This window comes from Panthera pardus, unplaced genomic scaffold, assembly GCF_024362965.1.
Source record: "Panthera pardus isolate Hobbes unplaced genomic scaffold, ASM2436296v1 HiC_scaffold_20, whole genome shotgun sequence".
NCBI classification, from domain to species: Eukaryota; Metazoa; Chordata; class Mammalia; order Carnivora; family Felidae; genus Panthera; species Panthera pardus.
The window spans coordinates 10217349-10237262 of NW_026526766.1; the positions used below are offsets into that span (position 1 = coordinate 10217349).

The 19914-nt window shown below is 47.8% G+C and overlaps 1 protein-coding gene across 2 annotated transcripts in view; it reads right to left on the reverse strand.

Annotated features, from left to right (window-relative positions):
* The window catches only part of DMRT1 (doublesex and mab-3 related transcription factor 1), a 109808-nt gene that overhangs the window by 48887 nt on the left and 41007 nt on the right, over positions 1-19914 (reverse strand). For both annotated transcript variants that reach the window (XM_019463669.2, XM_019463668.2), the window contains exon 3: positions 15731-16014. In XM_019463669.2, the coding sequence (XP_019319214.1) occupies positions 15731-16014 (284 nt within the window). The remainder of the gene's footprint in view (positions 1-15730; positions 16015-19914) is intronic.

Consider the following 19914-nt stretch of genomic DNA (forward strand, 5'->3'; position numbering starts at 1 on the left):
ACCCGGAGCCGAACACTCCATCCAGGCAACGGCTGGAAGAGGTTCGTGAAGACCAGACTGCGGTCTAGCTGTTCACGGAGCGTGGCTCAGCAGCAAAGCAGAGCTGGCCACGAAAGCGAACAGACTTCTCGAGAACCGTACGGGATCAAATTCCTAAGCACAAGCTCCGATGTTTAAGCCAATAATGAGAGGATGCCCTTGGCAGTGACGTGTGGCTTGCGGCCTTTTAAGTTGCAAAAGCCACATGTGGGATGGACCTCTGGTTTTACGAACAGAAACGTTTTTATGAAAAAAGTCAGGGTTCTTCACACACTGTGGAACTGCAGGTCTCCTGGTGATGCTAAGAGTGAAAGCTGGGGGGTGACTTTCGCCCTCATTAAAGGATTTCTTTATTATTTTTTAAAAACTTTTTTTAATGTTAACTTATTTTTGAGAAAGAGAGAGAGAGACAGAGAGTGAGCAGGGGAGGGACAGAGAGAGAGAGAGGAAGACCCAGAATCCTAAACAGGCTCCAGGCTCTGAGCTGTCAGCACAGAGCCCGACGCGGGGCTTGAACCCACGAACTGTGAGTTCATGACCTGAGCCAAAGTCAGACGCTTAACTCATTGAGCCACCCAGGCGCCCCTCTCCAGTTTTAGTATAAGCTTCTTTTCAAACCATCCAGAAGGGATGGCTGTTTCCAGGCTCACGTGATGGCACACTGTGAGCCCTCCTCGTTCACAGACCTTACCTGCACGGGTGCTTGACCCCAAGGGCAAGTGCCCGTTCACTTCCTAAAATGCACCTCATTCATCCTCTGCCATGCCACGCATCACAGGTGGCAAGAATTATTCTTAACATACGGGCCGAAAGTGATCGCTCTTACGCACCCATTTCCGAGATTACTGAAACGTTAACATGGCAAATGCTGACGGACTCATGACACGGCGGACTCCCTCCGGCTACAGCCCATCCTCCCCTCTTCCCTCCTGGTCCCTCCTGTCCTCTAGGGCTTTGTCTTCTCTCGCCTGCCTTCCTTAACTTCCTCCACTGAATCCACCTTGCCTTCTCTCCTGAGGGCTCATTCGGAATGCCCTTCACCCCTCCCCAGCAGGAGGAAGACAAGGGGACAGCAGGTGGAGATTGGCCTTGAGCACACTCAGGCCTCTGTAAGAGATTCCCGCCAAGCCTGGGTGGACCCCTCCGGTAAACTGAGGGGGAATGGGCGGAGTTTGAGGGTCAGCACTTAAGAGGCTGAAGAAACTAGAGCTGCTCCTCCAAAAATGGAAGGAATGTTCATTCCTCAGAGAGGAGGGAGGAGAGAAGACAGAATAGGGTGACCATGCAGTATGGCAGAGCGGACAGGTGGGTTAAGAAAGGATACACCTGAGATGCTTGAAGCTGTGAACCCCACGATTCCCACAGCTCCAGAAGGCCCGTGACACAGGCAGAAGCCAACGAAGCTTGTGTAAGTGGGCTTTCTCAAAAAGAACGGAAGGAGCAGAGCTCAATGTCTGGATTAACACCAGAGTAGATTTCAGACACATGAGCAACAGCCATAAGATGCACCAGGGAAGCAAGTCTTCTGTGTTTGGAAACACAGAACCAAAACTGATCACAAGAAGAGAAAGCAAGCTTCTCCCGACTCCCAGGAGGTCCTGGCGAGGGCACGGAAGATTCACACCACTCTTGTAGAAACTTTAAGGGGTGGACACCTGACAGGATATTAGGGTCACAAGTGCGTTTATCAGTGGTCCATTATGCTTGTCCTGATTATACAAAACAATTAAGACAGAAAAAAAAAATTAAATCTTTTAAACTTGTGTTGTTCAATTGGTTGTTTTCTTTTCATTTTATTTTAGTTTTTTCAACTGCTTGTTTTCACCATCTGTGTCTGGGAGCCGATAGAACAAAGTTTACTCCTTGGAGAGTATTTTCCAAAATGCAGCACTCTGACCATCTGTGGGCCCCCAAATAATTCAGCAAGTTGCAAGCAGCACTTTTTAAAAAATAACAGTATGGAAATGAATGGAATGAAACAGAGTAGAACAGAAATCTGGCAATTCACTGTGCACAGTATGAATAAGAGGTGCTGTACGAAAAGTTTCATTTTGTGTTTACATGTCTGTGTAAACATATACTGGGTCCCAACGTAAAACATTTCTTACTGTGGGTCTCCACCTAAAACTCTTGAAAGGCATTGATTGGTATATAAACCTGGTGAAAGGAAGCAAGGACTTTCAAAACTAGGTACCCGGGGGCCCCTGGGGGGCTCAGTTGGTTAAGTGTCCGACTTTGGCTCAGGTCATTGGTCTCACAGCTTCCAAGTTTGAGCCCCACGTCCTGCTCTGTGCTGACAGCTCAGAGCCTGGAGCCTGTTTCAGGTTCCGTGTGTGTGTCTCTCTCTGCTCTTCCCCTGCTCACGCTGTCTCTCAAAAATAAATAAGCATTAAAAAAAAAAAAAAACGTACATATCAGAAAAAGCCCAATTTAAAAAATGGTTCCTGGGGCGCCTGGGTGGCTCAGTCGGTTAAGCGTCTGACTTCAGCTCAGGTCACGATCTCACGGTCCATGAGTTCGAGCCCCGCGTCGGGCTCTGGGCTGATGGCTCAGAGCCTGGAGCCTGCTTCTGATTCTATGTCTCCCTCTCTCTCTGCCCCTCCCCCGTTCATGCTCTGTCTCTCTCTGTCTCAAAAATAAACGTTAAAAAAATAATAATAATAAAAAAAAATGGTTCCTTTTCCTACAACCTGGAAAAATTCAGATGCATTTAAGGGGGCTCAGAAAACAGAGAGGAGAGGTCTGTTTGCAGATAGTCTCTGGCCACAATGAGCCCAGTGCTTCCCTCATTTTCCCAAACTACACATCTATGCAGGATTATCTAGTTCCTGAGTCAACACTTACATCCACTTTGATTCACAAATCTAAAACACAAACCTTGACTTTCCAAGTGAAGTCCTACAAAGCCAGACAGAAATGCATCATTTATGTAAAAGCTGATAGAAAATACGGCTTCAGTAAAGTAGCTGGTGGAAAAGGGCAGGAAAAGGTCTGTATTTTTATTTCGGGGCTGATAACCAGCCAGAAAGAGGACTCTCTGTTTTCTCTAACATGTCAAGTCTCTGGAAGCGTTAACAACACCTCTTAAGAAAAGAACTGGGGGCCTGTGATAGTGACATTCTTCAAGTAACTTTCTTGAGAAAATGTTGCTTCTTGGCCACAGAACTAACGGACTTTCAGAGGAAGAAAGTAAATTTATTGAGAGATACTACAGAGACCTGTCCTGTTTTCTCCTGAGTCCTCAAAGTAAAATAATCATTAGCATAAGAACTAACTGCTCAGAGGGATCAAGTAACTCGTTTCCACTCATAAAGGGATTAAACAGAGAAGCAGGATCCAAACAAAGCAAATCCGCCCTGGAAGCTTCTACACTAAACCTTGCTTGCTTTTCCCACTTTAAATTAAGATGTCTGCTGATTATGAAGATCTACTCACTCACTGCCTTTGCCTTTTACCCGTTCTTCCTGTTTTCACTGCTCCAAGATCAAATAAACTTTTTTTAAGGAGGGAGTCTGAAAATAAGAAAACATGCCTATAACCACACATTCAGGAACTTCGATTTTAGGACGGAAGCAGTAGAAGCGTCCATATCTGTTCCCATTTGATGGACAAACTTAATTAACCTTTGCTACTGTGTTCCAACCTACTGTTTTAGACAAAACTGGTGACCCACAAACAATATGTTACCATCAGAATCTCAACAGCGGTGACACCAAGAGATATAGCCCTATCAGCAGTATCGGGAAATAAGCCACTTGGATTAGCTGCTCTAGGAAATATGGATTCTATTCATGTCACACATGAGCTGTCAGAAACATTAGGATACTTTTAGCATAAATCAGCAGTGTGAAGGGTATCTTATGAGTGCTGAACATGATAGACGGCTTGGAGGGCAAGGGGAGACCGTCTGGGGCCACCTGCTACGTGTAAGCACGCACATATACTCACATACTCTGCCGGAGGTGGTATTAGAAATTCAAACGCAGGCTGGTGACGGTTGAGGGGCATACCCAACTCACGGGGGTTAGTGGCACAGGACGGCCCATCCGGAAGTATGATGGAGAGCCCACCTCTAAGTAACCAAAATGACACAAGGAGGACCAAAAATCTGTTTCCCTAAAGCACACAGAAGGTGGGGGAGGGGTGGCAGGATAGGACAGGATGCAGAGCCATAAAACCATGCTTAAGGACCAGATGTTTAGTCATTTCGATTTGGTTAATACTGTGAAGACAAAGGAGTGTCCACTTTCTCTAATGTCAAGACTCTGAAAATACTATTTAAGATACGCTATAACCAATGAGGTCTCATGAGACCTATCATAAGACGTTAAGAAAACACTGAACAGCTCTCAAGGCTTCTTGCAAGGGAAACCAAGAAATGCATATTGCCCGCTAGGAAGGCAGAGATACAATGGGAGCGGACGTGCCTCTACAGTCAGGTAAACCCCAGTTCAAACTCAACCCGCTTTCCCCCGCTTAGCAGCTGTGTGACACCAGCAAGTGACTTGTCTCCCGGAATGTCCGTTTCCTCATCCACAAAAGCGGGAGCAATCCCTGCAGACTATGTTAAGGGTTAAGCGGGACAGAAGATATGAAAGCTGTCCCTGTGACATCTGTCCTGTCACGCCTACACCCTCCCTTCCCCCAAGGGGGCGTCCCTCTGTGGGAGCATCGGTGGGACAGTGGTGGTCACACTCAAGGACCCCACTTTTGGGATGCTACCAAGTAACCCTGAGCCCTTTCACAGGTATGCGAGGGACGTGGTCACAAAGAGGGAGACAGACACACCCCACGATGACATACTTAAGTATCTTAAGTACATAAAACTTTTGCTCGGTATTCAAAAGAAAACTCCATTCTCTCAATTTTTTCTACTTTTCACATCTTAAAAAGTTGAAAATCTACCTGTTTCCTACATAGCCACTGTTACATACAGAGTGAGAGAAAAAGAGAACAAAGAATGTTCCTTCAGGTTTTTAGAGTTTAGACCATTACTCAAGACAGGAGATTATGTGTCTTCCCTTCATTCTCCCGGGATTGGCTGATAAGAACTACTAACTGCCCAAGATAACGCTTGTGAGAAGGAAGGTGATGAAAAGGTGTGAAAAACAAAACAAGGAGGTCAACCCTTTTGCCCTGCTTCTCAATCTTCCTGTGAACCCCCCCTTCCCGGAGGGTGTGGATGGCCAGGGTGATGTCCACACAGTACAGGGAGCAGCCTGTCCCGAGCGCAGGCAGTGAGGGGGTCTCCTCTCTGCAGAGAATGTTTAAAAAGTAATGAAACTCTGGGGTGCCGGGGCGGCTCAGTCAGTTAAACACCCGACTCTTCATCTCAGCTCAGGTCTTGATCACAGGGTTGTGAGTTCAAGCCCCACAAAGGGGTCCACACGCAATGAAACTCACTAAGTCAATCTGCTCTGAACTGTCACTATCCGATGGCAATTCCGAACAACAGCAGTGATGAAATCCTGGCCTCACCCCACCCTGCCCCCGGCACACCACTGCCCGGGGACCACATCACAGCCCTCCCCAGACTCCTCCAGACTCCATCACAGCAGCCATCAGAGAATTGCGTGTATCCTAGTTCCCTGGGTGCTAGTACCTGGGGGGTGAGGGAGTCTAGCACAGCACACAGCTCCGGGGGCGGAGCTAGTATTCAATACATGAATTGTAACGAATGAGTGAATGAATTTCTCCTACATGCTCTGTAACATGATGGAGATTTCTCAATGGTAATTTTTTTAAGATTTTATTTTTAGGTAATCTCTACACCCAACGTTGGGTTCAAACACATGACCCCGAGATCAAAAGTCGCCATGCTTTACCAACTGAGCCGGCCAACCAGGTGCCCTAGAGAGTTTTCATAACCTTAGTCTTTTGACCCTTCTACTGCCATATTCCTAATATGGTTTTTTTAAAAAATAGGGCAAACCAGCCTCTGTTATGCATTCCCCTGATTTTGGTCTTTATTCAATTAATGAGGGACACTTAACCAGCCATGTACAAAATTTGTCTCACATTCACATCTGCTTCGGGGAAAAAAAAAAAAAAATCAAAGCTACCAGGGAAAACATCAACAGATAAGATTTTGGCCACTGGCCCAACCAAATCAAATCTGAAAGCTTTCAAAAACTGTGATCTAATTATCTGGTTTTCAAGCAGATTACAGAATCCCCAAATGATGTATTATTTACTAACTTGATGCCACTGTGTCAGAGATCAGGTTGTGTAACAATCTCGCAACAGACTGATCATGTATTTCTTTCTGCCTCCGACTGAACAGGGAGTAGTCCCCGGGGTATGCCAGTCCATTGCAAAGTTCTCCAACTCAGTCCGGACCAGACTGAACTTATAACAGAAATGTTGCACCCCAGGGCTCCTAAAACCCGAGATGACACTCCAGCTGGATTGTCTGGCTGCCACTGGACCGCTCCAGCCAGGCTGAGAAACAACCCATCAGGATGTTCAGGACCAACCCCGGCCCAAGATATTCTCAGAGTCAGAGCCGTCTGCCTCGGGGCGCAGGTTTCCAGAGCCCAATTCTGCTTTCTTCTGTCAGTTACACATTTTCAACCCAAATGCTCAAAAGGGCCTGGCCCGTGCCCTGCTGCAGTTAGGAGAGATTCCTCAGCTTACCTCTTGCCATCTGTCTGGCTTCAGCATCTAGAATGCCCACCACCTCCCTCAGTTCTGTCCCAGACCCAGGGCCCCCCAGCAGTACTGTCACTGTGGCCCCAATTCCTACAAATGAATGCCCTCGCGGAGGGATCCAAAGCAAGCAAGCCATCAAACGTTCATCATCTGTCAAACAAAACCGATTCTTCGAGTAAGGATGTAATCGACACCAGCTGATGGTCGTCAGAACCATCACTTGTAATCGTCTAAAATGAGACCAAACAGCAGCTCCTTTGTGAAAGTGCGTGTGAGCAACGTGGCGGTTTAGAGGCCGGGAGACAGGACTGCCCTCATCCAGGCTGCAGAGCTCTGGGGAGTCCCAGGAGCACCCCCCCAACTGCTGCTGCCGCCCTCAGTGCTGGTGGCCAACAGAAGCTTGCTCCCCTCAGGATTGGGGGCGTGTTGTAAAGGCAAAGAGCACTGGAGTCATTATCTCTCCTCGAAAGAGAAGAATCTCAGGAAGAAGTGTGCCGCACAGGAGGAAGTTATAAATACGGCCAAGGTGTGACAGGCCACTTAAGGGAAAGTTCATAGTAGAGGCCATGTGGGCTCCAAACCTGGAGAAGCCGCACACCTTCCTTTCACCGGCTTTAAACTTTCCAAGGTGTGGGGCGCCTGGGTGGCTCAGTCAGTTAAGCCTCCGACTTCGGCTCAGGTCATGATTTTATAGTTCATGAGTTCGAGCCCCATGTTGGGCTCTGTGCTGACAGCTTGGAGCCTGGAGGCTGCTTCATGTTCTGTGTCTCCCTTTCTCTCTGCCCCTCCCCCTCCTTCTCAAAAATAAACATTAACAAATAAAATTCAAACTTTCTGAGGTACGTAGTAGACTTGTATGTTTTCTGAAACAGAAGATTCTCCAAGACCGGCCCTCCAACCCAATGGAGTCCTCACTCCAGTGGACAGACAGCAGGGCCTACTTGGGGTGCATGGGAAGGGGTCCCACAGAATGCTGGGCATTCACAGGACTGCTGTAAAAAGGAAGAAAAAGACCAAAGCACTCTCCCTGTAAAGAGTCAAGCTGAGCATTAAGTCGACACAATCGCTAAACGAAGCAGATGAAGACCCCGGGGAACTTTGCTGTTGTCATGGTGACACAGTGACAGACGTTTCCAGACTCTGTCTGGACTGCAGAGACTGGCATGATGTAAAAGGGAAAGAGATGGGGAGGGGTAGGGACGGTGCTGCTGAGTGAGGGCATTTGCACAAAAAGAAATCCTGCCGCCTAATAGGATTTTATTTTTACAAAATGTTAGAAGAGCAGTCGCAATAAAAACAATTTTTTTAAAGTAAGCTCTACACCCAATATGGGACTTGAACTCACAACCCTGCAACCAAGAGTCGCATGCTCTTCTGCCTGAGCCAGTCAGGTGTCCCTAAGAGCAATTTTTTAAATTGAATAGCTGAGCTTTAAGAAAAACTCTGGGGCGCCTGGGTGGCACAGTCGGTTAAGCGTCCGACTTCAGCCAGGTCACGATCTCGCGGTCCGTGGGTTCGAGCCCCGCGTCAGGCTCTGGGCTGTTGGCTCGGAGCCTGGAGCCTGTTTCCGATTCTGTGTCTCCCTCTCTCTCTGCCCCTCCCCCGTTCATGCTCTGTCTCTCTCTGTCCCAAAAATAAATAAAAAACGTTGAAAAAAAAAAAAATTTAAAAAAAAAAAAAAAGAAAAACTCACTTGGCCTGGGGCACCTGTATGGCTCAGTTGGTAAGAATCCGACTTTGGCTCAGGTCATGATCTCATAGTCCGTGGGTGCAAGCCCCCGTCAGGCTCTATGCTAAGAGCTCAGAGCCCGGAGCCTGCTTTGGATTCTGTGTCTCCCTCTCTCGCTGGCCCCTTTTCCCGCTCATGCTCTGTCTCTCTTTCTCTCTTGCTCTCAAAATAATAAACATTAAAAAAAAAAAAACTCACTCGTCCATCCTTATTTTCCTCATTCCTCTGTAAAACCAGCACAGGTAACATCCTGCACAGATGATAGTGAACCGCTAGACACATTCCCAGTAAAATGAGGAACAAGAGGACACCAACATCCACGGCTAGTATCCAAACTGAGTATCATGCCAACGACATGTATCAGAACTGGAGGTATACAGGGGAAAACGGCAGTACCAATATTCTTCTGTATCTGACCCAGATACCCCAAAATAAGCAACTAGAAAATTATTAGAATTACAGAGATCACAAAAGTGGCCAGATACAAAATAAGTATACCCCATCATAGCAATGGAACCTGTAATACTTTCTAAGTTTTAGTTTAACTTATTTATTCGTATTTTGAGAGAGGATGCACGCATGCACGGGAGAAAACATGCACATGCGTAGGGGAGGGGCAGAGAGAGGGAGACAGAGAATCCCAAGCAGGCTCCATGCTGTCAGGTCAGAGCCCGACACAAGGCTCGATCTCACAACCCGTGAGATCACAACCTGAGCTGAAATCAAGAGTGGGATGACTTAACAGACTGAGCCGCCCAGGCGCCCTGAACCCATTAACACGTTCAGTCAACATAAGCTTACATCTTTCTAATTCCCCTTTAAGAAACCTAATAAAGGGTGTTAGCGTTTACAGGCCAAGGCCATTACCGTATCTATTTTAATTACCTTTTCCTAAGGTAAGAAATTACTTTAAATATTTTAAAAACTATATTTGTTCTTATAGACTCTTGTGTCTGCTTGCAAACTTTGTCAATTTTTCTTCCCAGAGAAAAAAGGCAGTTAGTGTCCATCCACCAACAGACAGCGGCCAATAGCCAGCTTGCTCGCAACAGGGAAGCCTAGGCGAGATTAACCTGCTGGCACGTTTGGATGATAGTTTGGAGCAGACAGCCTTGATCACAAGGCTCTGTAGAGAGAGCACGTGAGCAAAGGCAGACAGCCCGGCTGGGGTCTGGCTCTCCTATAACCAGCTGTGTTCCTCAATCACTTCAACTTTCGCAGCTCACAATTATCCAGGAATCTGAGGTACCCTGATGCACATCATCCTGGGGTCCCTGACAGTACAGCTTGGTGGTCAAGGCAAACCCAGAAACTTATCTGAAGTCTGCTTCATCTTAAAAACTGAAATGGTGGTGCCTGGGTGGCTCAATCGGTTAAGCGTCAGACTCTTGATTTTAGTTAAGGTCATGATCTCACGGTTCGGGAGTTTGAGTCCTGCGTCAGGCTCTGTGCTGACAGCACGGAGCATGCTTGGGATTCTCTCTCTTCCTCTCTCTTTGCCCCTCCTTCCCTCTCTCTCTCAAAATAAATAAATACACTTAGAAAAAACTGAAATGGATTTTGCATTCTACTGCCTTCTCTCTGATATGTTTTTTAAATTTAGGAGTATCTTAAAATAATTACTATTACTTATAATTGTCTACCTGGGAACAAGAGCCAGGTCTGAGCCACCTGCAGCCCCTCCAGGACCCTCCAGGGCTGCTGTCCCCCACACAGCACATGCTCCAGAAGTCACTTCCTCTCAACCTTTTGGCTGACAGGTTGTTCTCATGCTGAGCAACGCTAATGAAAAGAGGAAGCAGTGTGGAAACAGGGGCCCCATCAGGCTGCTCGCTGTGGGACAGAGAATATTATATGGTGGCTTGAACTGGCAGGGGCTTTTGTAAGACCCTGCCTGATGCTTTGGCCCCAGCCAATCAAAGGTACTAGAGCGCCATCCCAGGAACGCTCACAAGGGGGCGCCTTCTCTGTACTCCAAGTCCAGATCCCAGAATCTGGTTTCCTTCCTGCCTGGAGCTCAGTTTCAAATCCAGGGTTACGGAGATGATCCCCAACTTTCTGCCTCATTTTCCAGGTGGTAACAGCAGCCTTCCCCCAAGACCTGCTTTTCCCATTTTTGTCTGCTGGTTCAGTGGTAGGTCCCTAACACATAGCAGAATGCCCATGAGTGTTTATTTAAAAAACAAATGCATCCCACTAGGCGCGTAATCATAAGTGGGCAACCCTAAAACAAGACATCTCAGACTGAGCCCAAAATCACTACCAGAAGGAACGAAATCACCTATGTTGTCATTTTGACCACACCCGAACTGTGAGCAGCACGGGAGTCTACACATCTGGAGGCACCAGCTTCTGAAAGGCCATCGAGAGGTTGCCAGCCAGAGGGGCTGAAAGGAGATCCCAGGTACAGCTTCGAGTCCTCCCGTATTTATTTCTGCTCCCTTGATATGCACCTCTCCCTTGTCAACCTGGTACAACATGTTTATTTAAGAGATAATGTTGCCGTGGAGGAGTGCACAAGGCAATAAACAGCTTTTGCAGGCAATTAAATGCAGAAGTGAAATTGAGCTGCTGGTCAGTGGAACCAGCCATTCATCGTGAGTCTGTTCCAGTGTCACAAATGTTATTCCTGTTTCACAACAGGACAGGAATCTATGATTGGGCCACAAATCTCCAGAGGCTGGAGGCAGACCAAAAGCGATTAAAGCAGTTCTCCGCATGCAGGGCATTAACACGAAGGAGTCCTGAGCTTCTGGGATGCGGACCCAGCACGCTGTTCTATTTCCTTTAATAGATTTCGCACTTAGTAGGTGCTCTGTAATTATCTGTGGCTTGCTTGATTTTATAGGGACACTTACCGGAAGTCTCACCTTTACAATAAACTCAATGGCTACTTCTTGGCAAATAATTCAATACCCTCCCTATTACCTTTAAAAAATTAGGATTATCCCCACTTCCATCAGTTTTTCTAGGAATCAGAAAGGAGCTCTTGGTTGAAGAACATTCCCGCTGTTCCCCCACCCCCACCCCCCACACATGGATACACCCCACAGTAAGGGGAGGGGGAGAACTAACAGAATGGGGTCTTGATCCAGTGAGGAGTGAGGAAGGAAGTCAAGACAGTCTCTGGAGGAGATGTGCCAGGGTCAGACCAAGGGAGGAGGCAGTCAGGAGGGACTAGCACAGTCTGGCACACCTTCCACAAAGGAGATGAAAAGCAGGGTCACAATCAAGGGGGCACCCCCATGCCGTCCTCCCCCAGGAAGCTTCCAGCAGGAGGGAGCACAAGAGCAGAACCAGAGCACCCTCCCAAAACAGAGGGGCTGGGGCCCAGATGGCTGTTCCCAACGCTTCTGCCCTAACAACGTGGTTAAAAAGTGAGCCCTCTAGGGGTGCCTGGGTGGCTCAATAGGTTAAGGCTCTGACTTCAGCTCAGGTCATGATCTCACCGTCCATGAGCTTGAGCCCTGTGTCAGGCTCTGTGCTGACAGCTCGGAGCCTGGAGCCTGCTTCGGATTCTGTGTCTCCTTCTCTCTCTCTGCCCTTCCCCCACTCATACTCTGTCTCTCACAAAAATAAACTAACGTTAAAAAAAATGTTTAAAAAAAAGCGAGCCGTTTTGTTCCTTAGTAAGAGCAATAGCGCTTACTAGTTGTAAGTATTATGCGTAGGCATTCACCATTTAACTAATACTTCTTCATAACACACACATCATAAACATGTGTTGCACCATTATGATTTCTGTCTGTGCTTCTGGTTTTCCATCTGCTGAACAGAACACGTTTTTCCCCAACCCTGAAAAAATTATTCCACGTACGTTCATATTTGGTCCATACTCACACGTCACAGTCTTTTAATACTAAAATGCACCCTACGTATACCCTATCTTGTCACAAAGGGGATCTGAGATCGCTAACTAAAATACATAGCAGCGGAAGGCTGAAAATTAGATAGATCTAAAAAATGATCATTAGCGAAAAGAAATAACCGCAGTCAACATGGGCATAGCACTTGCTGGTGTGCCCAGAAACGTCTACAGGCACTAATCACCTCACTCTAGCTGTTACACTGCCAGATGTATGCAGGCAACAATTCTCTGAAGGTGGTACCGTGCCCACTTTACAGACCAAAACAGGGAGACGCAGAGACAATTTTGCGTTTTGCCCCAGGCTTCACAAACATTTAAATGCCAAGTCAGAAGTGAATGTGGATCTTCCAGTGTTCTCCTAAACCAACAGACCTGATTTCTAGTCCAGGCTCTGCCATCAACTATCTGTGGGTGCGGAGTAAACCCCTTCAGCTTCAGACCTCCGTTCTCCCTGCACCAGGATGGGGTGAACTGGAGCTTCCCAAGACCCACTGCAGCTCTGATCGCCACTAGACTGATGGTCACCTGCCATTCTGCAAAGTGATGGCTTATATACCTACGTTGGGTCTTGCACTTAGGAGTTTATTTCCAAGAGAACTAATTTTTGTGGGAATAACAACAGGGCTGTAAGTCCAGCTTGTGTTTGTATCTGGTTACGAGGTTAATCCATAGACTAACACAGCATCAGACTGAGGAGGGATGGAGACGCCACGCGGTCAAGCCCCTCATCTCAACTGTTAGGATCATTTTCCAGGTTACACGAACACTGCAGGTGTGTCTAGATATGCTTTCCCGAGAAGCACATTCACAGGAGATTTGCAGGCAGATTCCAAAAGCAACTTTCAGATAGCAGGGAATTCAGCATATTTTAAATGCTATTGCCGAGACTGTATATTTCAGGAAAGCTTCAGAGGCCCCATTCTCAGCCATCCGAAGTAACCACACGTCAGCACTGTTCCAGAAGTTTCTGCATATTTCCAACCTCCACAAGGGAGGAAAGAAAACCGGAAGACGATTCCAAGAAGACCCTCAATGTAAAGCAAAGCGCTTAGGTAGGAATTCTAAGCCCTAAAGAACTAGAGAGGACCTTGGTATTTATATTGATGGCAGTTTCCGTGGCCCGACCCAGTGATAACCAAACACTGCTGAGAAACACCGTGGAACCAGACAGATCCACATTCAAACTCCAGCTCTCTTGTGCGGTGGCTGTGTGACCATGGACAAGTCAGCCCTCTGGGTCTCAGTGTCCTCACCTGTAAAAAGCAGGCAACACGATCTGCCTCCTGGGCCTTGGAGGAAGACTCACCGCTCAGCAAATGCTGGCTGTCATGACTGGTGCCATTACTAACTAAGAGGAAGGGGCATCAACCACAGTAGCAGAGAAGGACCTATTTCTGCAAAATAATTTGTTCCATGAGAATATATTACCAACAGTGACTGGAAATAAAAAGTCTTAAGCTCAGCCTTCCAGGAAGACAAACTATATGTTAAATGATGCCTCGGCGGGCGTCTCTACCTCTCTCCGTAAGTGGCAGTGCTAGAGACAGCATGAACAGCATCAAAACTGCCTGTCCCCCAGGACTAAGAAAGTCTGGCCACGATTTTTCCTCCAGGTGTGGGAACCTGCCCTCCGGAGACTCTCTCCTTACACACAGCACCTGAGACATCTCTCCAAGACCAGGCAGTGATGCTGGTCTGCTGTCTTATATGCCAGCTCAAGGATTCTGACAAGGAGACGTCTGACTTTACCGGAAAGCTCACCAAGAGTTGCCTGCCTTTCTCTCAGGAAACAGTTAAGATTTTTTCCCCCCTCATCCTTTTTCTCATAGGCCAACAGGTTCACAGAGCTGTCCTACTTTTATCCTTAAAGCCTAGAAGTAGCCAGAAAATCAGGACGCTCCAGCACTAGTCCCTGCCTTGTGGGAATCTACAGGATGTGCTGGTGTTTTCAGAACTGCAAGATACTTCTTCTTCCTTGCAGAGAGGAGAGCTTCTGATGGAAATCAGCCCAAAACCCGCCCCCAAGAATTAAATCCAGTTGGCACTTTGAAAGGCCTGTAGGGGTCCTGGTTGAAGATCTGTAAGTCATTGCATTCCTTTACACTCACATTACCTCGGAGTTCTCACACCCATATGCGTGAAGCCCTCTTTTTTTTTTTTTAAAAAAGCTTATTTATTTTTGAGAGAGAGAAAACATGAGCAGGGGAGGGGCAGACACAGAATTCAAAGCAGATTCCAGGCTCTAAGCTGTCAGTTCGAGCCTGACACAGGGCTTGAACTCATGAACTGTGGGATCACGATCTGAGCTGAATTCACAGGCTCAACCGACTGAGCCACCCAGGCGCCCCTGTGAGGCCCTCTTTTTAACAAGCATGGTTCTGAAAATAAAATGTGTGGCAAACTTACAAAAATGTGTATCCCAGGGGACTAGGGTGGATGTATTAACAGGCTGAAGAAGTCTGACTCCTAAGGGGAGTGAGAGAACCCAAAAAGCAGGGGAGCTTGAAAATTAACTATTTCCTCACACCTAAAAAATACAAAACAGGATAGAATCGCTCAGAGGAAAATTTCAGCTTACATTTTTAAAAAATGGGCATAAGAAGGTCAAAGTTTTGCCCCGAACTCCCAGATATGTATGTCCCATTGTGTTGGAATCAAAGCCCAGTTGAGAAAGCCTGCGAGGTAAATGTACCCCAAATAAGAACCGTTCTCCCTGAATTGTAACATCTATGGCTGCCGGAGGCTTGCAGGTGGGGAGTGCTGGCTCTCATGTGGCCACACTCCCCACGGCGTGGTAACCCAGCTTGTGGACGTTTTCAGTGCCTTGAAATCTGAAGAAACGGTTACAGCTGAGGAAGCAGAACAGCTCTAGAAAAACACTCCTTCCTGACAATGCAAAATGTTTTGTTTTACCCCCGTGTTAATCTACAAGCTCTTGATCGCACACTTAAGCATATGAAAGATGACCTTCATTCCCAGCTAAAAAAAGCACCCAATTTGGCCCAGAACGACAGGGACCTAATTCGTTTTCTTACCTTGCTTCCACGTGAGCACACAGGTGATACCACTCGTCCCTTCCAGGGTGCAAATTCATCACTAAGATTACGGCCACCCAGAAGGCTGCACCCAGCATTTTCTAAGCTGCTCAAAGAAAGTGGGGACGAGGCTACAGGAGGAGGTGAGACCTCACACAGTGAGCCCCTCGTGAATCTGCCTCCGGCCAACTGGGTATTTATGCAAAATGATAGTGCAAAAATGAGAGAAGTGCAAACACACACAAGTGTGATCCCTTCACACGTTCCAATTCCCGCAGCCGACCCGGGAGAGGGAACTTTTTTTTTTTAACACCTCTGGCATAACGTGCACACATGTGTGCTGAGCTGGTCGTTGTGTGTGCGTGTGTGTGTTCTTGACAGATCCAGTCACTCTGGGCCACGTCTTACCTGCCACTGGTTTCCCGGCTGACTGGGCATGTAGGGTGCCGGGAGGCTCCGCAGGCTGTTCTTCACAGGGGACCCCCCGAGGGGGTTTCCCACGTCCCCGGAAGAGGAATCCGCGGCCAAGGCCATGGAGTACTGCGGGTAGTTGTACAGATTGTTGTAGTAAGGGAACAGAGAAGGCTGGTAAAAGCTGCTGTAGTAGGTGGAGTCAGAAACCAGATCAGGTGTGTTCTCCATGTGCCCTCTGCTGGTGACGGCAGGAATATCCTGGATGACCATGCGTCCCTCTGGAAAGGAAAAGACCACACGGTATTCACATGGGGGTGCACAAAACTCTACCTCTCAACCCTGGCAACGTACGGCCTTCCTCATCTGCAAAGCTACAGAGCAAGGCTCTGGAACACGCTGCTTCCTCCCACAGCCAAAACAAGGGACACGTCTCTAAGGCTGGCAAAACTGGGGACACAGCTGGCAGCCCCCTGCAGATGACTTATTTTCACTGAGAATACCAAAAACATTTTAGTGACATAAAGCCTGGGCAGGCCTAACTTCGACCCAGACAATTCTACCCCAATGTTAGGAAACTGGAGATCAAATCTAGTTAACTTGGCCGTCGGCATCATTTTTACAACAAAATGAATTGTACTTCACTTTCAACAAAGTAATAAAATCCCAATGCTCAAACTATGGTAGCCACATCGATATATCAAAGAGCCAAAGCAAAAGGCTAAGAGTTTAAGCACACATTATTTCTTTAATTTCCTCCCACACCTGATACTGGACTCTTCACAAGTCTGGACAATGGTATAGACCAGGGGTAGACAAACTTCTGTAAAAGGTTAGTAACGATTTCAGGCCATTCAACTGCAGAATGCCCACATTGCTGAGTGGTCATGTTACAATAAAACTTTATTCACAAAGCCAAGCAGTGGGCCGAAGCAGCCTAAAGGCTGTAGTTTTGTCAACCCCGTGTCTAGATTTTAAACTGTGTCGATTCATAAACAAGCAGACACCTAAGTCCTCTCTCCCATGGACATCCATCACGCCATGTTCTAAGAGGGGGTCCAGGAGCCTGAGATGGCTGCAAGGTGTCAGGATGCCGCTGCCCGGGGATTCTACAGTCTGGGGTGAGACATGTGATGGGATTACAAATACCAACAAGGATTATCACACAGGAATAGCCATAGACTTTTACGGAAATCCAAAGGCTGGAGAGAGGACTTGGAGCCCAGAAAGGACCACAGAGACCTTCAGGAAAAAAACACTGCATCCAAGCTGAAGTGTAAGGGAGGAGCAGAGAAAGGTGAAAAATAAAGAAAGTGTGGAGAAAAGGACAAGGAGGACAAAGGCATGGGAGCGGGAAAGCGGGAGGTGGGCATGCCAGCGAGAGCTGGACAGGGCAGCGCAGCGAAGCTGAAGAACTGGGCGCCCGAAAGGGAATGAGAGGCGGAGCTGGAGCAAGGGGCGGGGAAGCCTCCAGCCAGCCCTCCAGACCCTGCAGCACGTGACGATTTCTGGGCCAGGAGCAGAGGGTCAGCACTGAGTTCCAGAGTGAGTGACCTGAGGGCAAGCTTAGGACAAGCGAAGGGAAGAGAGACCTCAAGTCTGTGAAAGCAGCGAGGGGCCTGAGCTACGGGCAGGGGCGCAGGACTCAGCAGAAGTGGAGGGGCTGGCTGGACTTCCATCTGGAAGGGAAGGAAAATGCCGGAGGAGGCACGTGGCCGACCTGGGGGAGAGTGGGGAGTCTGGTGCGGTAGGAGACGGAGGCGATGAGTTCTGTCGCATCCACACGCTGGAGACACTTATAGGCGATGAGCGAAGGTGGGAACTGGCAAGTGCACTCGGCAGAGAAGAGGCTGGAGGAGACCTGGGAGGGGTTCTACCAGCCTCCGGGGAGAGGGGGAGGGAGTTGTTACCAAAGAGCGAGTTCTGGGAGAAGAAAAGGGAGCCAGGAGTGGAGCTGGGGAGAACCAAGGAGAGAACACAACATCACACAGGCCAAAGTTGATGTGGCTCCTGGAAGGCCCAGCATGCCTTGTCAACTGCTGCCAAGGGATCAAGCAAATCAGTTCTAGAAAAAAACCAACAGAGGGCTAGGTCTTCAGGGCCTGGAGGGTTTTGCAGGAGAGGGAGGAGCGAGTAAGCAACGAGGAAACAGACCAGCTGGGCACAAGAGCCTTCTCTTCGCCAGAACGTAGATGGAGTAAAAGCAGGCACCGGGGCTCCAGGCTCACTGGTGCATCCCCGAACCTAGCACACTGCGGGACACGCGGTGGTCAATTACGTGCCCGAACAGATCGACGAGTCCCGGTTTTCCAAGTAGCCAGGCCTCAAAATAAATGTGAGGAAGAAACAGAAGCTCCCCGGAGCAAGAAAGCGTCATTTCATTTTTAACCCACAGACAGGGGTTGAGCACGCATAGGTGGGGGGAAGCCGGTCGACGGAAATTCCCTGCAGAGTCAACACGTGGCCCAGAGCAGGTGCTCCGTGTGTCCACTGGCCGAATATGGGAGGAAAAGAGAAGATATGCAGGCGGCAAGCTGTGGAAGGGACTTTCACAGCCCCACCTTAATGTCAGTGCTAAAGTGTCCTCTCTCTGAAAGGATACCAAATCCATCCACCTTGGCGCCCTCCCAACGTTGTCAAGCCACTATTTCATTATATTTCTTTCCTTCCTTCTCTCCTCTTCCCAGCTAATGAGATGAGACATTCCAGTTCCATTACTCCACACCGCATGTGGAGAAGGCACCCGCCCTCCTCTCCTCTTGAACTCCCCAGCTTTTTCTTATTTTAAACACCAATTTCGTGCATAACAGGTGGTTTCCAATGGCGAATTCTTTTGTGTTTAATGTTGTCTCTTCACTGTTCTCCTCATTACTTAAGCAATACAAATTTTGTGAAAATGACGAATTATACAGGTGTCTAAATCAGGGAAGGAATGAATGACACGGGCTTCACCACTCAGTCACAAGCATTGGTGGGACATCCACGTGTAATCTATCTCACAGACATTGAGGAAGGCATTTCCGATGCTTATCTCTGTCCTTGCAGCGGGGAAAAAACAGATACCCCTTCGGACCTGCCCTTCAAAAGCAAGGTCCTCAATTAAAAAAAATATACATTAGTAGGTAAAGAATTAAATAGAAGGCCAAGGGAGGCAGCTGGGTGGCTCCAGTCAGTTGAACGCCTGACTCCTGATTTCCCCTCAGGTCATGATCCCAGGGTTGTGGGATCAAGCCTGGTGTCAGGCTCCACACTGGGCATGGAGGCTGCTTAGGATTCTCTCTCTCTCTCTCTCTCTCTCTCTCTCTCTCTCTCTCTCTCTGCCCCTCTCCCGTTTGCACTCTCTCTCTCTCTCAAATAAATTAAAAAAAGAAGAAGAAGAGGAAGAAACCCAAGGACACCAGGATTCTCAGATTAGGACACAGGTTCGTGAATTTCCGAATCACACCCCTACTCAGGACCTTTTATCAGGCCTCCGTTTTATCCAGCAATATGATGTCAGTAATAATTCTCAAGGTAACAAGAGGATGGCTTCAACAAACTGCATAGGGAGCCTCTAGGTCAGGTCAGAGCGAGGACTGGTTTTGCTACAGCTGAGTATAATCAATCAGCTACTGATGCCATCACTTTCCCACTTACCCGGTATTTTATTTCCTCTTTCAGATTATATTGACCTTGAAGAATAAATTAAGAAACACACTGGAGGGGCGCCTGGGTGGCGCAGTCGGTTAAGCGTCCGACTTCAGCCAGGTCACGATCTCGCGGTCCGTGAGTTCGAGCCCCGCGTCAGGCTCTGGGCTGATGGCTCGGAGCCTGGAGCCTGTTTCCGATTCTGTGTCTCCCTCTCTCTCTGCCCCTCCCCGGTTCATGCTCTGTCTCTCTCTGTCCCAAAAATAAATAAAAAAAAAAAAAAACAACATTGAAAAAAAAAAAAAAGAAACACACTGGAAAAGTTCCGTTTCCTACCAGTATTTAAATAATAAAAACTCTTTGAGCTTTCTAAGAGTAGGTGCCTAAGGATTTTACAATCCTAAGATGTTTAAGCACTCTTGAAAAGTGACATTTTAAAAAGCTCTAGGGACCTGTGGAACTGCCACACCCTGTATTTTGTAAACCTCAAATTGTATTTTAAAGTTCACATCAAAACTCTTGGTCCATGTTCAAAACAGGTTTATGAGCCGCAG